General features: G+C 39.5%; 1 protein-coding gene across 2 annotated transcripts in view; it reads right to left on the reverse strand.

Moving 5' to 3' along the window:
- The window catches only part of SPTLC1 (serine palmitoyltransferase long chain base subunit 1), a 35,042-nt gene extending 23,874 nt beyond the window's left edge, over positions 1-11,168 (reverse strand). For both annotated transcript variants that reach the window (XM_015615002.3, XM_033520394.1), the window contains exons 1-3: positions 11,081-11,168; positions 9,274-9,381; positions 761-855 (exon numbers count right to left, since the gene is read on the reverse strand). In XM_015615002.3, the coding sequence (XP_015470488.1) occupies positions 761-855; positions 9,274-9,381; positions 11,081-11,143 (266 nt within the window). In that variant the 5' untranslated portion in view covers positions 11,144-11,168. The remainder of the gene's footprint in view (positions 1-760; positions 856-9,273; positions 9,382-11,080) is intronic.
- Positions 11,169-20,194: the final 9,026 nt, after the last annotated feature.

Below are 20,194 nucleotides of genomic sequence, written 5' to 3' on the forward strand. Positions count from 1 at the left end.
CATGCTCATTATATAAAGTGGGAGAAAGAAGGAGAAAGGAGGGTACATTTGGAGCGATGTCATTTGTTTTCCCAAGTAACTGTTACATGTAATGGGGCCCTGCTCTTCTGGAGATGGCTGAACACCTGCCTGCCCATAGGAAGCACTGAATGAATTCCTTGCCTAGCTTTCCTTGTTTGCATGGCTTTTGCTTTCCCTATAATACTCTTCATCTCAACCCTTGACCCTTCAAATTCTCTACCCACAGATGGGGGGAGTGATTAGCTGTGCAGGGCTTGGCTGCTGGCTGGGGTTAAACCACAGCAAAGTGCTAAGTGGCTATACACAAAGTAAATTGCTTTTAAACTGATTAGTGATGATATAAGAAGGTTGTACCCACTTTTGGAGGTCTAAGTCTATGCTTCCAGGAAATATGAAACAAATTAATACCAAACAATAGAGTATCACATGAAGGCAAAAATACAACATTCCTTTTTCTACCCCCAATATTAAAAACCAAAAAAAAAAAAAAAACCCCAAAGAAACAATAAACCCAACAACATTTAAAGAAAAAAATATTTTCTTAGTAACATAGTTCTTGATAATCTTACAATACCAAGACCTCTTCAGAGTCAAATTCAGTCCTGCTCTCTAAAAATGCAATTTGTTTATGAAAAGTTTTAAGGATTTGGAAATGCTCAGCGAGCTGTATGCTTTAAAATGTGGATATCAAGTATTTGAGTCAAAATAACTAATTAGAATTTATTTTGGTTACATTTACCCTGAAACAATGTTGTAATTGAGAGCTGGGTGATCTTTTGGCACAGGAGGTACAAGAGGCTCAGGCTGCCATTCTTCAATCAACTCTTCTTTTTCCTGATCAGGAGAAAAGAAATACTGTTTGAGAAGGGAATTTCCCTAGAAAATACATTATGTACTAATAAACAGTTAACAATTAGCAGTTATATATATATTATATATATAATAAACAGTTAATAATTAACAAATAACAATTGTACTAGGAATCATGTATGCTAGCATGTATCACCTTTCTGAAACTTAAAATAGATATTATCTCAGGATTTTTAAACGAGAGGCTCACAATTATGAAATCAGAAAGGGAATAAGACATAAAGAAATATGGACCAGATGTGTCTGTGTGTTAAAGATCTTACGATAATCAAGAGATGAGATACTAGCATGACGCCCCTGCCAAATTTCAATCAATACTGAGAAGGATACACTAGAGAAAAACTGCCACGTGCTCAAGAAAAGGTAACAATAACTACTAAGCCACATATGGAGACAATAACAATTACTACACCTAGCCATGGAGGAATACTGAGCACACATTCATTTTCAAAGTAGTACCTAAATTCAGGTTAATCTCAGAGTGGAACCACAACTATAGCCCAAGAGAGAAAATTCCATCCATGTCTCACAACACTAGCAGGCACCTCTATACCACATTACCATCTGGGTGGAAAATAGAAAACCGAAGACACAGTTTTACACTTAGGGTGCTGATCCACCGAACTGCAAGCCAGCAGCTGTTACTGTGCAGTCCTCTCCCATCCAAACATTGCTGTTCCTTGTGCTGGCAGAAGCAGTTGCAAAGCCAGACAAAAGCCCTATTGAGATCCAGATGAAAACTAAGTTAAGAAAAGCAGGATGGGATATATATCTATACTAGAACCCACAACGAGAGTCTCAATCCCAACCTAGACTGGCTGATGCTATTGGGAAACCGTATCCTGAGTTGCAGTTGCCCAGTAGTATCTTATACCTTTTCACAATAATTCAAAAAGGAGTTCTAACAATCATAAAGCAGGACATATGCTCATGCAGCCTTCACTCTGCTCCTACAGTAGTTGTTGAAAGGCCCCAAATCCCTAATGTATAGTGTACCAAGATACACTATACATTAGGGATAATGTATAGAATCAGGAGTTTTCCATCAATTTTGGAGCACAGGTTTGTTGGTTGGTGTTGTGTTTAATTTTGGTTGGGGTTTTTGTGGGGGAGGGTTATTGGGTTTTGTTTTAACTAGGCAGTAGAACAAATCAGGTGAGAAGTGGGTGCAGCCTGTCAGTTATGGAAGGATAAATAAGAAAAGCTTTACTTGACATCAAATGCCTTAGAGGGAAGGACTTCAGAAGCATGGTGTTTTTTCTGTTTGAGACCTGAACACAGAACATTTCAACAGCTTTAAGGCAGAGCAGGCAACATAAAATTCATTCTCTTCAAAGAAAGCAGAATTAAAACTGTGTAAGCACGTAGTTAGCTTTTTCAATAAAGTCTAAATTTCTTTAGCTAAGTGTGCAAAAAAATCAAACAGTTGCTTAGCAACTGAGGACACAAGCTCAATTAAAACACTTTGGTCAAGGAGTTTAGCAATTAAGAAAAAAAAGTATGTATAGACTGACACTGTAACTACAGTAAATTAGCACATTCCCATTGCAGTTAAGATCATGAACATAAAGATAATGAACAATTCCAAATTAATGTTCATATCCCCCACTCACTAATTTCTAAGAAGTTTCTACTCCTCCCTTTAAAATCTTTGCTGCGCACAAACTTCACAGCATAGGTTAAAAGCCACAGATGAGACATGGCAACATCCTAATTTTTCTCTTAATACAACTTGGAATATACAGAAGTGTAATTGTCCTTTCAAACACCAATTCACTAACTCTAGGTCACATTCATTCCCCTTGTCCATTACACAGCATTTTGCTTTTTCATGGACATAGACAAACATTTGCATATTCACATCTTATGTCATCTGTTTCCACCAGTTCTAAGCAGAGGAGGAGACTGGAGACACTGATGGTTAAAATGATCTAATCTAAATCTAAATCTAAACCCACCAACAAAGACATGACAGTGCAAACCCTTTCCTCCTTCCATTCATCAAATACCTCAGTACACTGGCCTGTCCTCACGACTGTTCAGGGTAAACATGACCATCTGCCTCTGAACAAAAGGACAGGGAAGAAACAGACTTTCATGCAGTGACCCAATCAGAGTACTTTTATCTTTTACCTCCTATACAGATAAAATTTCACACCAATATCAACAAAAAACCTTAATTTTCAAAATACAGAGAAACCATTTTTTTAATTCACACTGTAACATTCTCAATACGTAGTTGCTTTGCATTTTTCTTAGTTTGCTGCACTGAAAACATCCACTTGATGAAGAGAATGAACTCAAAACTCAGTCTCCACTTTCTTGGACTGCAATGTATGTGAACTCATCCCTCAACTTCCCTCAAGAAGCATGACTCTTGCCCTTTTATAATTACTTGTAATTTATATAAGCAATAAATATAATATAAGCAACATATAAAGTGTATATATTTTATTTTATGGCTAATACATAAAAAACATGCAAGCATAATCTACAAAATGCTTATATTTTATAAATTACAATATACAAAACTTTTTATAGATTTAGCTTTAGGCTTTCTATCTCTCTGAACTCTAACCCCACAAGAATCTTGAATTTGTTTGTGCATATTTATATATAAAAACATCTTAAATCTGTTTATATAAATACACACAGATACCCATATATACATATGCAATGATTTTGGGTAGATGTATTCTGTTGTGGATTTTACTTTTTAATTACCATATACCCTGGGTAAGGAAAATACCCAACAACACGAATTATTTTAAAAGTTTCCTTGTTTACCCATGTTCTTAAGAAATTTTGTTCGTGAAGACAGTTCTTAGCTAGCACTAGTGTTCTGAAATGATGTCATGAATGCATATTCTACATTAACATCAAAATATTAATAAAACTTTTTGTTTACTGGTCCTCAAATAAGTCTTCAATTTTACAGTATTTCTAGACTCATGTAATATAATGGGATAGATAAATTGGTGCAAATAATGGGCACACCACTTAGAAATTTCTCTCTTTTCAAAGTACGTATGTAAGCTCACAGATAAGAAATTTTACCTACCATGGAAGTCTTGCCTCAGGATTACTGAAAACTACAAGAGCAGACTGCCTCTGCCATTCACTACAGAAAAATATCTGATTAGTCTGTGAATGCTGTTCCTGCAAAACAGAGCTCTTAAGGTCTATGTGTTTCTCAGCCACAAATTAAACATTCGTCTCCAATAGGAACTTTCCAGACTCCTGACTAGGATCACTTAAATAAAATGCATCCCATGCTACTACTGCAGTGGAAATTCTAATACCAAAGGCAAAAAAACTATTCCTCCCATTTCCAAATGGGAAGATGTGACTCCTAGTATACTTCAGAGATTTTGAAAGTAAATCTCAGTATCATTTCCATTTACTGCAGACTAAAAGAAAAACAGGGCAGCCTCCTTTCACCCATAGCTAAATGCTGCCATACAAACCCCCACAGCCCACTCCAATCCTCATTGTCACTTTCACTTTCTACAGGTTTTATTTTGTGTGAAAGTCCATAGGTAAGAATCTATGTCTAGCACCCTGTATGGCCACAGATTTATTTATATTCCTAAAACGTTGGACTATCAGGAACTTACAGTATCAGAGAAGCACTCGGCCTATTTAGTTAATGATTTGGGAGATACTATTTCCTAAAAGAAGCAGTAGGAATACTTAGAAACACTATTACCAAAATGTGTTAGCCAACTGAAAGGTGATTTCTGCACTGGATTTCATAGTACTCTTGCTACACATTTGACTGAACCTAGAATCCACCTTCAGGGTGGATTTCTTCATGGCTTTAAGAGCATGACTTCTAAATGCCCTAGGTTGCACAATATATCATCTGCTTCTCATTCCCCAGGATTGACTTGTCCTAACAGATCACTAAGATGGCTGTGCAGTAACTGTATTCTTCTTTAATATTTATTACATGGAGCCACGTCTGCTCTGGCAGCATTCCCAACAATAATTCACAAAGAAACTTCAAGTTTACATGAGTGGCTGGCATAAAGGCAGTGTGTGCTCTACCACCTGAACATGCCTGTCTCCAGTGGCTGTACTTGAGCAACCTACTATTTCTTTCTGGTGTGGTAAAGACTGGACACCACAGCATGACTCAAACTAGAACAAGTCAGAAGGCAAATCAGCAGTAGTCTCCTTGCTGAACAGCTGGCATGTTTCTACACGTAGATGAACACACACACACACACACACACACACACACACACACAGAGAAGCCTGGCTGTATGGGACCCTGTACTGTATGAAACAGACTGTACTGGGTCTGGCTGTGATGGTGGTAATTTTCTTCATAGCAGCTCACCACAGTGCTGTGACCGAAACAATGTTGGTAAAACACTAAAGTTGTATCTCTTGCTGAACAGCCTTTGCACAGCGCAAGCACCTTCTGTTTCACACTCTGTTCCCACAGTGAATACATTGGTGCATGCCCAAGAGATTGGGAAAGGACACAATCTGGCTTGAACTAACCAAACACAGATGTCATACTGTATGATGTCACACCGCAATAAAAGGGAGAAGGGAGGTTTTAAGGAATTTAGTCACCTTTTGCTCAAGAGCTGTCTGATAGTGGTCCATCCACAGGAGGTGGTGAGTGAGACATCACTTGTTTGTTTCCTGTCTTCTTACACTTTCCTTTGCTCATTAAATAATTTTATATTCACTCACAAGTTTTCTTGCTTTTACTTTTCCTCTGCTGGGAGCAACTGCACAAAGTTCAAGCCTACTGGGGTTAATCCACAACACAGACTAGGGCCAATAGGTGCAGATTTTTTTGTGAAGTTTAAGGAGACAGCACATCTCTGTGTGTTCACAGCTATTCCCCTACACAAAATGCATGAGATCTCTTCACAAGAATTATTTACACTGTAGAAAGGGAAATTGAATTATTCCATGACTCTGATGTATGAGTTTGCTTAACTCCTCCAACTGCAGAAGATGTATTCACAATAAGTTCACTGCTGTGTTTATGCTTACTTTCAGTGAACTATCCACAGACAAGACATTCCCTTCCAAATATAGTTCTTCCTAAAGCAACCACTACTTCCACCTTCAAAGGTCAATGAAATAGTCAACTACTCTAACTTGCACCGCCTTCATGGCTTGAACTTGAGGATTAGGACAAAGCGCATTCACCCATGCTACTTCTTTTGCCATCAAGATAAAGGTAACAGCCTGGTGGTGTCTTTAACAGTCAAACCCTTTGCTGCAATCTCGCTCACAACACTCTGTCACTTTTTGCCACTGTAATCTGCAATGTGAATCAATGTATCTAGTCTATATACAAGGTAATGCTAGATCCCTGGTTGTATTTTTTGCTAGTATTCACATTTCTTTTCACCCTTCAACGTCAGAAAATTTTGTGTAAATTTGATAAACAAAAGTATCACAGCAATAACATATTTGCATGCTTGTATTTTTCCGAAAGCCTGTTGACAGCTGTCCTGACAGTGAATTTTAATACTGTCATCCTGCAAAAGTAAGGTTCTTTAAGCCTAAGCTATTTCCACATGTTTTTCCTCCTGACACCCTTCTAAACCCTTGCTTCCACTGAACTGTAGCAGACTGGCCACATGTGCCATCCCCCAGTTGTTTACGCCCCTCGGTTAAACACAGAACAATTTTCTTCTCCACACAGCACTGTTAGAGATTTTCTGCATACTTTCCTCAGCTTCAGCAAAATGATCAGTCATGAATTAAAATGATGACCTCCAACTGCATGATAAAATACAAGATACATATAGAGATATATAAGTGAATTTCTTACTTGGTAAGGAAAAAACAGGTTTCATCTTTTTTGTTCTTTTTTGGTCACCAATTATCCAGGAGTTGCAAAGAGCCTTTTCCTGCCTTCTACTGCAGAGATAATTGCTCTTTAAAACAAAAAAAAATCATATCCTCCAAAATACTAAAGATGAAAACTATCTGATGCAGAAAAACTCTAGTAGATGAACTGGACTGGATGGACAATCAGTGCCTACTCTAAGGCTGCAGCATGTCTTCCTAGATGATATGAACACTCAGTGTTTTACCACACTGGAGCTCTCTTTGCACTCATCCCTGCTCTGTATTCTTATCAAAGATGGAAAACTTTAAGTATCCCAGGATCAATTCAAACTCTTCCAAACACAAAACCATCCATGAACCGACCATTCTTGATTCCTGCTTAGTTGACTTTATGCCTCCAATCGTAGAAGCATTTGGGATGGAAGAGACATTAAAGTGATCTGATTCCATTCCTCCCATTGGCAGGGACAACTTCCACTAGACTTCCACTAGACTAAGGTGTTCAGAGCCCCATGCAATCAAGCTTTAAATACTTCCAGGGATAGGGCATCTAAAACTTCTTCGAGCAATCTGTGCCAGTGCCTCAGTAAAGAATTCCTTCCTAGTATTTAATTTAAACTTGCCACTTGGAAGCCATTCCCTCTTGTCCTATCACTACATGCTCTTGTAAATAGTCTCTCTCCATCTTTCTTGTAGGCTCCCTTCAGGTGCTGGAAGGCTGCACTTAGGTCACCCCTAAGCCTTCTCTTCTCCAGGCTAATCAATCCCAATTAATTCTCTCTGCCTTTTCTCCTAGAGGTGAATAGAGGTGCTCTATCCCTCCGATCATCTTGGTGGCCTCCTCTGGACTCATTCCAACAAGTCCATGCCCTACCTGTGCTGGGACCCCACAGCTGGATGCAGGGTTCCAGGTGGGGCCTCACCAGAGCAGAGCAGAGGGGCAGAATCCCCTCCCTTGCCCTGCTGCCCTTGCTGCTTTGGATGCAGCCCAGGACACATTTGGCACTATGGGCTGAAAGTGCCCATGGCTGGGTCATTATCTCATCCACCAGCACCCCCAAGTCCTCCTCCCTGGGGCTGCTTTTGATCTGCTCATCCCCAGCCTGTGCTGATACCAGAGGCTGCTCTGATCCCAATGTAGTATCTTGCACTTGGCCTTGTTATACCTCATGAGATTCTCATGGACCCACTTGTTCCCTCAGGTGTGTCAGCCACAGCACTCAGCTCGATATCATGTGCAAATTTGCTGAGGGTACGCTTGATCCCATCATCTAAGGCACTAATTAAGATATTAAATTAATTAAGATATTGAGATAGTAGGTAACAGTGATCCCAGTACAGATTCCTGAGGGACACCACTTGTCACTGATATCCATCGGGACTCAGAGACAGTGGCCGCTACCCTGTTTGTAAGACCATTCAACCACTTTCTTATCTACCTAGCAGTCCACACATCACATCCATTTCTCCCCAGCTTAGAGAGAAGGATGTTGAGGGGGACCATGTCAAAGCTTTACACAAGTCCAGGTAAATGACACCTGTAGCCCTTCCCTTATACACCAATGGAGTCACTCCCATCACAGAAGGCAACTACGTTGGTCAGGGAGATTGCCCTTTGTAAAGCCAAGCTGGCTGTCTCAATAAATTCCTGGTGAAGTGTTCTCTAGAACACTCTAAGCTCGTTTAATAAGTGCTCCCCAAATGAAGACACCACCTGCAGTTTTGTTCTCAACTGCAGACTTGTGCCTACAGCCTCTGCATGCTGTTCACTGATTAATTACCCTAAGCACGCATCCTTAATGTGCATCCATACTGAGAATAAGATCAATAAAGCATGCAAACACACCACATAGAGGGGAATTACATACACACATTAAAAATACCCATAAATCTCTTTCACAAACTTTCTTTAGTACCGTGAAGAAATTTCAGTATTCTAACTTATTTATAAGGGATATCACTACTCTGAAGCTCAAATAAACTAGTCCAGGGAGATCTTCAAAACAAACTTCACTCATTTCTCATAGTCTACAGCCAGAAGTGAGGAAGAAATTCCAGTCTTCACAAGTACGGCTTTTTTATTTTCCCTGGACAATATTGCAAAAGAAGAAAACAGCTGCTAAACTACAATTTTTGTGGAACCCACTGTAAAGTCCCAGAGTTGTCACTCATAGACACTGCATACCCTGACTATTTTCCTACCATCTACAATCTTAGAGTTCATTTTGCTTGGTGGAGTTTTAACATAGCTTTCATTTTTAAAATAAAGCTCTCCATTGAGTAGAGCTAATGACAATGAGCAAATGAGTTTTTCATAGCTTAACAGTCACTGTCATATCCGTTTTCTTATTTCTCAGACTCTCAAATACAGTGCTACTTTAAAAAGTAGCAAAAACTGACACATTTAAGTAATAATCAGCTCCTGAGTACTTCTTTTATTTGAAGTTAAAGAAAAAAAACAAAAGAACCATTTATAATGCAGCGGTGGTTCAACACCCCATATACCAAGTGCTATAAACTGTTTCTCTAAAGAGAAATGCTTTTTCACCATACCTTAAGTGTTAGATCAGATCGTTCTTGAAGCTTGTATGTCTTGGAGAAAAGAAGTCTGATTATCCATAGTATCAGAATTCCTTCTAAAATGAGATGGTAAGCAGGAGCCTGAAAACAAAAGAATTAGTTTAAAGAGAATTATACTTGAAACAGTGTGACACAAAACAACCATTTTGTACCTACTAGCACACTCAGAAAAAAACCCAAAGCTGATAATCAGTTGATATATTTCTAAATCAGTAAAAAAATTTAAGTATATGAAAGTGGAATGTTTTGCAGCTATTACTTGTAGCTGTTGACTTGATTTTGAATGGATTAGCTCTGTTGTTCATAAACAAGGCACATTCTAAACTGATTTCAGTTCCACACGTAATTTGAATACTGAGAGTAAAGGCAGTTAAGTCATACAGGTTGCACCAGACAGTACCCTTGAAGGCAGGCAGCTTTCACAACAAGAAGTATTCCGAGAGCCTGAAAGTCTGTGTCATCTATACAAAGTCATTTCAACTCTCCAGTTTTGTAATTTACAGTCCACCAGCAGGGACAGCCAGTATTTAAAAGAAAGCCAATTCTGTTCTTACAGCCAGGTTCTGTCAGTTTTACAGGCACTTCATGAGGTATAAACCGAGTCAGCTCAACTAGTTTTCTCCTTGTGTCCTTTCCTCTCTTTTGTGGACACAAAGTGTGGGAACAGACAAAGCAAACCAGAGTTGATCCAAGTTAAAGTTAGACTCTTTGGGTGCTTGGGGGATGAAAACCAGTTTGCTCTGGCAGCACAGCTAGTTTGAAGTAGATGTTCAGTTATGGCATCAGCATGGGACACCTAGTATTAATGATGAATTTAGTTATTCCATTTCAGAAAGACTCCTGTCTATTATTTTTAAAAGGCACACAAAATTATTTCTAGAAGTGCACACAAACAATCACACTCCTTCTTCAAGTCAGGGGAACTGCTCCCACACATCAACACTTTTGGCTGTAGCTGACCTGCCAACGAAGCGGAACTTATCACACATCCAGAAACTAAAGTAAATTGGACACAAACTTTTAAAACCAGTAAAGAGTCCTATGGCGCACCAAATTGCAAATAACAAATGTTACCTATTGCAGAGTACTTTTCACTTTACCAAACATACATGACGTGTATGACATGACATCTAAAGAACACACAGTATACTCCCACTGAGGTCTCTGCTTTTCAGTGCCTACAATTATCCTGGATTCAGTGCACTAGAGCCTGCTACCTGCTTCATTGGCTAAGCACTTCTATATTTGGACAGCAAATCTTGCATACATTCTTTAAAAGTAACCACCCTTTGCCAAAGGAAGGGACATGAAAACATTGCCTATCATCAGGACATCCTTTTTAACATCACGAAAACACCCAAAGCCTGGCTACAAACACGCACAGCTGATCTCCACCAGGAGGAAACTCAAGCCTAAACATTTAAACGCCATTTCTTCCTTTGCAAACGACATTTATAAGTTAGAAACCTTGACCCCAGAAAAGTACTGTGAACTTTAAGGCTTAATGCTCTGCTACACGCCTTAAATGTCGCTTTTTAACCCGCAGAAATAGGACGTGCGTGTATATTTTCAATACACAGCCGTGGTGCACTCACACTCCCGATTCAGCGAGTGCAGCCCGACCTCCGCAGCACTGACCCGCACCCAGCTCCCGATTCACCGCGCAGCACCGCCAGCCGCCGCCGTCCTCGGGGCAGCTCCGGTGATACCTCCCCGCTCCCTGCGCCCCAAGCCGCTCTCACACCGCCCCGCCACGCTCGGGGCGCCCGCCCGGCCTCACCTCGTAGAAGGCCTGGACCATCTCCACCAGCACCCACTGCTGCCCCACGCCCGCCGCCGCCATGGCCGCGCCGCCGCTTCCGCCTCTGCGCCCACGCGCGGCAGGGCGGGCCCGGCGCGGCCCACAGCGCCCCCTGCGGCCGGAGCGGCCCCGGCTCCCCCCGCGGCCTCCCGGGAAGAGGCGGTTCTGGGAGCCGTGCCCGGCCTTCCCTGGGCCTCCCGGTCCCTCATCGCTCCAGCCTGCTGTGTCGTGTGGCGAGCTTGGTCAGAGAAGGTCACTGAATCGCTGCCTCTCAGAATCAGTCAGATTGGAAGGGACCGCAGCAGGCCGCAGGAGGTTCAGCCTCCCTCTGCGCCATCCCACGGATGTTGTGTCGAGACAGTTCTTGGATTTCTCCAATAAGGGAGGCTTCACAACTTCTATGGGCAACTTGTTCTAGTGCGCAGTGAAGTTTTACTGTCCAGGTGGAACTTCCTGTGCTTCAGTTTCCACCCATTGCCTCTTGTCCTATTGCTCAGCACCCCTGAGAACAACCTGGCTCCATTCTCTTGGCGTCACCCTCTTTAAACACTTATATACAGATATATAAACCCTTCAGTGCTGACTAAACGAAATCAGCTACAAACTGGACTTGCCTAAGAAGGTAAACATAGACTTATTAATGTGCACTTCCTTACCACATTTCAAACCTGGTCCGGTTTGTTGAACTTGCTGGACTTAGCTTGCTGTTGCTTCCTCCACACACACAAAGGCTTCCTCAGCTCCATGCTGCCCTAGGTGGAATGGGACAGGGGGCTGTGCTTTTGTACCTCATTCACAAGTTACATTTACACTTGACACCCCTATATCTGTACCTGGTTAATTCATTGCTGGAAGGAACATTTGCTTAGATACTTGTCTAATGAAAGGAGCAGCAAAAGTAAAACCTGAGTATAGTGGAAATAATGGGTAAGTTCAAATAAGAGTAGAAATTACTACTTTAAAAGCCTTGCCAAAGTGAGTGGCCCTAAAAGCCAAAGATTGCTAGGGAGAGATAAATGCCATGAAGAGAAAGAATAGCGTTGAAGGCCTTTCCCCACAGGTGCACCTAGATGTGTGGAAGTGACTGAGCTGCTGTGCATAGCTGTGCAGGATCTGAGCAACTGCCTAAAAGTCAGTGGAGAAGAGAGGCAACTGGAAAGAAGACTGCTTAGGAACTGAGGTAGCTGTTAAAAAGCAATGTTTTGAGAATTTCATATTGAATATATTAATATATTAATTAATATTTAATTGATAATTAGCTCCCTGGAGCTACACAGCTGTGGAGAGTTTCTGACAGTCTTCTTGGACAACACAATGGAAGCACACTCCTTGGGGTTTCTTTCATTAGTGTTCACTGTGCTTGGGTGAGAGAAACCTGGGGTAACCGTTGACGAAACAGTTGATAGCAAACAAGTTGTTGCTAACTACAGGCAAACAATAGCTTACAATTTTACAGTTGTGGATAGTTGAAACCAGTGAACTTCACTTTCACACTAGTGGAAATGCATAGTAGTTAATCTCCCTGAGTTTCTGAACTTAATAATATAATTGTAAAATTCCAATCTCTGCACAGTAAAGAGAAAGATCTGGTTTGAGGCTATCTGAAAAGTCAAGAGAGACAATAAATATCTCTTTTGGCTTTGACATGAAGATTCTTGTCTTCACTGCTAAGTTCTTCTTTGGCCATTGTGTCATGTTGGAGTCTTGGACTCTTGGGAGATGGCTGCTACTACCAGCCTCAAAGAATGGGTCTGGTATGCAGTCCCAAATTGCCCCCAGAAGAGTGGGCCACATAAGTTGTCTTGGTGGGCAGCAGATTGAATCACATCTCTGCTCTCATCAGATGCTGACTTTCAATATTTGACATATATATGTACAGCTGGGAGGCTAAAAGATTGATTTTGTGAAACACTGGATGAATTGTTTCCCGCATGAAATGCAGTGAAGTTAATAACATACTAACCAGTAATTCTTCTGACAGTTCCTGGTCTGGATTATCATAGTGCTGGGTCTCTCATAATAATGAGCCTATCCCTATTGCTCAGCAGTTTCATTGTTTCAACACAAGGCAACTGCTGCTAATTGCTTAAGGCTGCTTTACTTCTGACAGTAATACAGCAAGGGAGGTAAAGGGATAAGTCCTTTGCAATGGAAGCTTATGACAGGAAAGAAAGGGGAGAGAAAAAATATCTCTGAAATTAAAGACCTGATGAAAGCTATTGAGATAGTGCCCTATAGGAATTCCTGGTCTGTATGTTTCAAATTCTGTACTCCCCCAATTCTCCATTTACACAGTATTTCTAAACAACTCTTAATTTGGATCTTCCTCACCAGCCCACTCATTTCTCACACCCGGCTTTGAATCCCCAGCTCAGTTCTACTGAGTCAACACTGGCATTCCAGCTATCTGCTGTAATTCTCTGGTCACTACAGAAACCAAAAAATAGGACTTGGTATGGCTAAGAATTTTATTTTTTTCCTAAATGTCACAGACATAGTGTCAGTTATTTTTCTCTCATCTTTGCTCTATTAGTTCTTCCTCTGGCTTCTTCATTTTTGCTTTGTCAAGTATGAGACAGACAGTCAGAGCTTCTATTGACCTGATATTAACTGGGAAGGATGGCATTGGGAAGTGGGAGGTTACTGTGAAGGGATGGTGGAACTTGCTGCCATTCTAGTTGTATTGCTGTGTTGGAGGTATGTGTATGGTAGGCAAAGAAATCTGGGAACTGGTGGAAAAAGTTCCTGAGGGTTATTTGCTTCTCCCCTGCCTCCTCCAACCACACACGCAGAAGAGGGATGACGGTGTTGGAGATTAAGGGCATAGAGGAGTGTTTGCAGCTATTCTCACACATTCTAGGTGATGAAAGTTTAGTTGAGTTTATTGTGGTTTTAGTGTGCCTGGTTGTAACATGTTGGCTTTGTGGCTACCCTGAAAAAATTATCAAAAAAAATAAAGTGTTGGGAAAGAAATCCCAAAATGGCAAGGGGAATAGCAGGATAGTACTAGTTAGTCTTTTTTAGTCTTTGAAACTTGATGCCCCACTGAGATGATGCTGGCAGCAAGCACAGAAAACTTTCAAAGTCAGTTGAAAGCTGCCTGTTAAGCCAGAAATTGTATCTCAGCTCCTAGTGGGAAGCTGAAAGGTGTTGCAAGAGTACTCTGTAAGTGCCAAGAAGAACTGGAATATCAAGTTCTGTAGTTTACCCAATATGTGGAGGAGTAATTGTGCACAAGGCAAGCAGAGCATGGGATAAACTTAGTGTTATCTATTTTTTTGCACCATTGCATCTCAGAAATGTGCTTAATCCAAGTTCTATAGTGAATTAGCTTTGAATTAATTATTAAATTAGACAGCAGAAACCTGTCTCAGGTGTGCGTGGGAAACATCTGGAGATCTCAGCTTTTGACAAGATTTGTGAAAGCATGAGTACCTAATGGTCAAAGCACTAGTTCATTCTAGCTATTTCTAACTCTTCCATGGCACCTCAACCAACTGCAGTGACTAAATGTCATAAAGTGAAACTGCTGTAATATTTTCCTAGAATATCATGAGGACCAAATTTAACCTCAGCTGCACTTAATTGGGCTATTGCAACCATGTAAGAATGACCAGAATCTTCTTTTTAAAGTATTTTCAGCCAAAGGTAGACTTTTGGAATGAAAACCTAACATCAGAGAGATGTATATGGGCATAGCAGTCTACCTCCTGTCTACATCTCTTTTCAATGCTTGTCCCCCATGTGGGCTTGGCAGCACTGGACTAAGCACTTTAATTTCCATTAGATGGCTGAACTAACCATCTTAAAATGGAACTGACGCCAGATAAGCCTAGTTCTGTGATAACTAAAGAAAACTTGTATTAGGAGCTTTTAAGAGCTGTGGGAACTACTGACAGAACATACGCTATTTAAATGAGAATGTTTGCTTTGCAGACAACCAGTTACCATATGTGGTATTGCAATATTTCTGTTGCAGAGTTAGGTTTAGTTTAGCAACCCTGTATGGTTGAATATCACGTATCTCTCATTCAGAACTTCAGACGTACTCAGATTGGGGATTTGCAGCACAGGACTTCCACCTGGGTTGCTTGTCTCTGCTGCAGGACAAAGTAGATATGTAACACATTTGTTTCTCTTCTTCACCTCAATATGTAACTGAACTGCTGTCCATCCTTTACTTAAAACCTTAGCCCAAGCAGCACATTATTTATTCCAAATTGTGTCAGTTAAAAATCTCCTTTATTTTAGAAACATAAGCACTGTATTAATAGAACACTTCAAATTTGTGGTCACTTCTTGTCCCACTTTTTGCTTGTACTGAATTGACTAATAATTGACTAATATGCTGTTTCCCTTAGCATATTTGAATTAGAAACATAGCAGACCTTATGAGCAGATTTGTACTCAAAATAATTTTGATGGAGTTAAAACGGGTTGACCATAATTAGGGCAAGATCACCACAGCAAGAGTAATTCAGCCAAAATAAATAATGCAGCGTGTTTTGAAATGCTGTCATCTCATCACATACAAAATATCCAAACTGACTAGATTCAATATGCAGAGTGAAAAGATGTGTCTGCATGAGACTGAATTTTCTAGGCTGAAAACTAATTTTCATACGCTGTTTCTAGGTGGACTCATCTGATATGAATTTTAGGTAACACATATGATATGCACTGTTTGCAAGGTAGAGCTTGAGACCTGCAAGATGAGAAATAAAAACACAATTGGCATAAATTCTAACCTTTGGAAGAAAGACAATTAATTTTTTTCAAAAATTCTGCAGTGTGTATTGTAGATTTCATTTGCCTGCAAATAATAGGAAGATGAATAGTTTACTACACAATCATAATATTATAGGTAGTGGCTACATCCTATTACAAGAGATCTTGCAGAGTCTGTGAAAGGTGCTATCCATATCAGAGGATATGGATACTCTTTCCTGTACTGGACTCTGATTGTAAGTGTTCCCTGAAATCAGGTTTTGAGTGTGGTTCAGATATAGCAAATCTCATGGGAACAGTGTGTGAATTTAAAGCTGAATTTTTAAGATTAAATTGGCAATTTTGTCCTCTTGATACACAGAAATGCGATAACTATCTTCCAGGACCAGTCTTAAATTGGTTTGGCTCAGGAACCACAGACAGTTCCTAGCCCTAAATTTGAATGCACGTCAAATTCATTCAGTTAGCTGATAATTTTTAAATATTAACAACAGATTTAGCCTTCTCATTCTGCCACGGTTAGTTAACAACAAATCTTTGTGATGAAAAATAGAAAAGAACTGTTGAACTTGAAGCCTATTAAATTGCAGAACTCAGATCAAAACCAAAATTGTACTCTGTGCAGTTTGACTATTTTTGTCAGCCTTAGAAAAAAGCAGAAATATGGCCCAAAAATAGAAATTTTTGCTGGAAGCAATATCAGCTTTTGATCATACCTTCATTGTGGCTCACATGGCTCAGTATCTGGTAGTGTCTTACATCCATGTAGCACTGTGGGGCATTGAAGCATTTTAGAATCCCATTCTCTCTTAACTATCTCTGTCTAAATGTTTGTTTCAAGTTAAGCTTTTAAGCAAGCTGTAAATCTTCACAAACCATTTCCAGGAGCTTTGAGAGTAGATTAAGCTGTCTATGATAACACAATCTTTTTCCCCATGATGACTGGGTTTTGCAACTGAGGTAGGCAGAATAACATGCTCTCGGTAACACCGTTGTGCTGACTAAAGCAAACATTCATTACTAATGCATTTCCTGACAACTACAGATGGTGGGACTTTTTGTCTTTGTGTTTACTTCAGTACAGCTTCTTTGCTGTTTAGGTGGCCCTGCACTTTAATGGTAACAGTGCTTTCTGCAGTGTGTGATTGTAAAACTCTTACTAGCATACTTGAGTTTAGAAATAAGAGAATTCAGGTGATGTTACCAGAAAGAAATTTGAAAAGTCATAGAAATGTTAACTTTTTAATGCACAGTGATCACCATGGAGTCTGCTTCCCTGAAGATACATATGTAAAAATGCCTGTGAAAGAAGCAACAAAATTTCATCCAGAAACACAAAATATCCCTTTGCCAGGTCATCATTCTTGCCAGTCTACTGAACACAGAACAGTGAACAGCACAGCACAGAACAGGACTGTATTGTTTGCAGATCCATGTAATGCAAACCAGAGCACTAGCTGAAATTCTTTGTGGTTATAGGTAAAACGTGTGTGCATGTGTTGGCAGACCTAGTCTAGTCTGAGAGGCAACACCTTACGTATATTTGTTACTCAGAGAGTTGCCACATAACTTCTACAAATTCAGACCAGATGTGGCTAAAAACATTTTTTAATTGGTGGACCAATGCCCTTTCAAGCACTGAAATTCTTACCTGGCTTTTAAATAATATGATTTTACCTGAGCAAGGCCTGAGTAAAAGCACCATTCTGCATTCAACTGCTGTTTCATGACAAATTAGTGGAATATAATCTCTCTTTTCCATAGACAACCCAGGTATTTCACAAAACTAATTGTAAGCAGTTAACACCTAAAAGATAAAATAAACTAGATAAAATAATAATAATGTTGGGGAATAAAGTGACTGAGAACCCCTCCACACACTTTCCAACATGGAGTAACTGTTGAAATATACCTTTCAGAGAGACCTGAATAGGATGTTGAGACAACAATGCAGTCTTTGTTAATGAGCGAGTATTGGTGTCTTTATATGACAGAATCTTACCTTTCTGACACCTCTTAAAATCTAAGTCTGCTGAAATCAAAGAAGAATAGCTTGGTTTTTGACACTTTTCAGAATTTCACAGTGCATCACAAAACAGTGGGTTTCCAGCTTCACTTCTGTAAGATATTTGTGTTGGAAAACAGTTTGCTGTATGTAGTTATTTATGCCAGTATAACTTGTGCTTCATCTGAATAGTCTCATAATTATTGTTGCATTACCCTATCAGATTTTCCTCCTTCTCTTGAAGAAAATGTCTTCAATTTTGTTATTCTAATGGTAGAATATTTTTAATAAAAATTGCCATTTATACCATTATTTCACTTTAAAATTCACATTAAAAATAGAACTGGTGATGTCTTAGAATGGTCTTCTGAGAAATGCAGCTCATGTAGCTCATGTAGCTCATGTGGCTTGTGCCTTTTTGGTTTTGAAAACAAGCAAGCTGGTTTCCAGTTCCTAATTTTTCTTTGCAAGTTTTATTTCTGTACTGCTGAGTTACATTCTGAGTGATTGTTTTAAAAGACAACAGTAGTCTTAATTAAGGTATAAAATGAAACAGCAGCTTCTGATCAGTGGGTCTTTGCTTAAATATAGTAAATGGAACAACTCCAAATATAATGATTGATTTTTCCAGAAGACGAGAAGGGACAAACATTTGGGGCAGTTCACAAGTAGAAAATAATGTGAGATGAGAGCTTACTTTCTTCAACTAGTATGAATAACAGAGACCACTGCTTGATGCAAATGCAAATAGTTGATCCTTTGGGGGAAGCAAAAAAAATTTGGAGAAAATTCTGGTAAATTATTCACCCTTGGAAAAGATACTTTTGGCTAAATTTCCATACAAAGCTGATGAACTCTACCTGTTCTGTTGATTGCTATCAAAATCAGGAAATAAAGTAATCCAATCACTTTCTGTCCTCCTTGGCTTGCCACATTTTTCCAATTATAAAACATTTACATTTCATCAAAACCAGAAAACAATTGATAACATTTAGAGGTAGTTCTAAGCAAATCTTAGTTCCTTCTGTACCTGGTAGGTAAAAAGTCTTGTCAGGATTCATTGGGATGTGTTTGTAGTTATGTAGAAGGAAAAGAGAGCCACTTGCTAAATTCTGTGGCATTTACGTAGTGCTTGAAAATTCTGTCTTCAGTTTTCTGATGCTGTAACATTACCCATGTTTTTTTCTGCTCCAAGAACAGCTGGTGAGAGAAGAATAACACATTGTTTAATTGTCAATAGTCTTATCATGAAATGGGTGGCTTTTGCAATAGGAGTTTTTACAGTCATTTCATATTTCAAGGGTTTTTTTGTATATGGATCTCATCAGGAAGTGAAACAATAAGAATTTGGAATTGTGGCAACAGCATTCCCAGACACATTTTTTTATTCCATATGGAGAAAAATATGCTTAAAAAACATATGCAAAATTGCAGTACGTTTTCCAAGTGATTTTTCTGTGAAATATTTTAACCAAAATCAGACATATGTGGGTAGCTACAGAAACAAGGCTTGTGACTTCCCCCCATCTCTGACCTTAAGCACACATATGTTTGCTCACAGAGAAATTTGAACAAAACTTCTGTCCCAGATTTTTGTTCCTAAGACTGCAGAAGTATGTTGCAAGGTTTGAAAGAACATCATTATTAGGTAGATCCTGAGATCTCACCAACAAAGCAATTCTTGATGGGTGCTGCAGACTTCTACAACCTCACTAAAGTAGCTCTAGCAGCTAATATTGGTTGTCTGCAATCATTGACTCAGGAGGATTACTCTTGCTACCACTATTTTAGACAACCTGTAGTGTCCTGATATCCAAAGCAGCAAACTCATGCTTACTTAAGCAGTGCACACTTGGAAATTTAGCTACTCTCAAAAATGCAGGGTCAAGTAAAAGACATAAAATCCAAACTTTTCCAATTTTTGTATTTGCTTTCTGATTTGGATCCCTAATCTGCTAAAACCAGGATATGAGGGTGGATATTTAGGGGACCAACTACATAAATTCAGGTTCTGTGTTAGAAATGAAATATATTTAAATACCAACAAGGGAATCCCAGAGAAGATTGACTGACTCATTATTTCTGTGGCAAATTAGAAAAGGTAGCTAAGAATAATCCTCTTCCTTTTATTTTTGTTTGTTTGTAAGCATGAAGTAAAAACTGAATTGAGATTCACAGAATTTTGATATTTTCTCTTGATCTTTCAGTTTTACATTTACACAAACATAGAAACAACACATTTTGCTTATTTCTGGACCTTTGTGGAAATGAGTGAAGTAAAATTATTATGCTGCTCAGCAGATGAAATGCCATTTCAGATCTAGTATTTTTTACAAATGCAAAGTGTTGGACACAAGGGG

Source organism: Parus major, chromosome Z, assembly GCF_001522545.3.
Source record: "Parus major isolate Abel chromosome Z, Parus_major1.1, whole genome shotgun sequence".
Classification (NCBI taxonomy): domain Eukaryota; kingdom Metazoa; phylum Chordata; class Aves; order Passeriformes; family Paridae; genus Parus; species Parus major.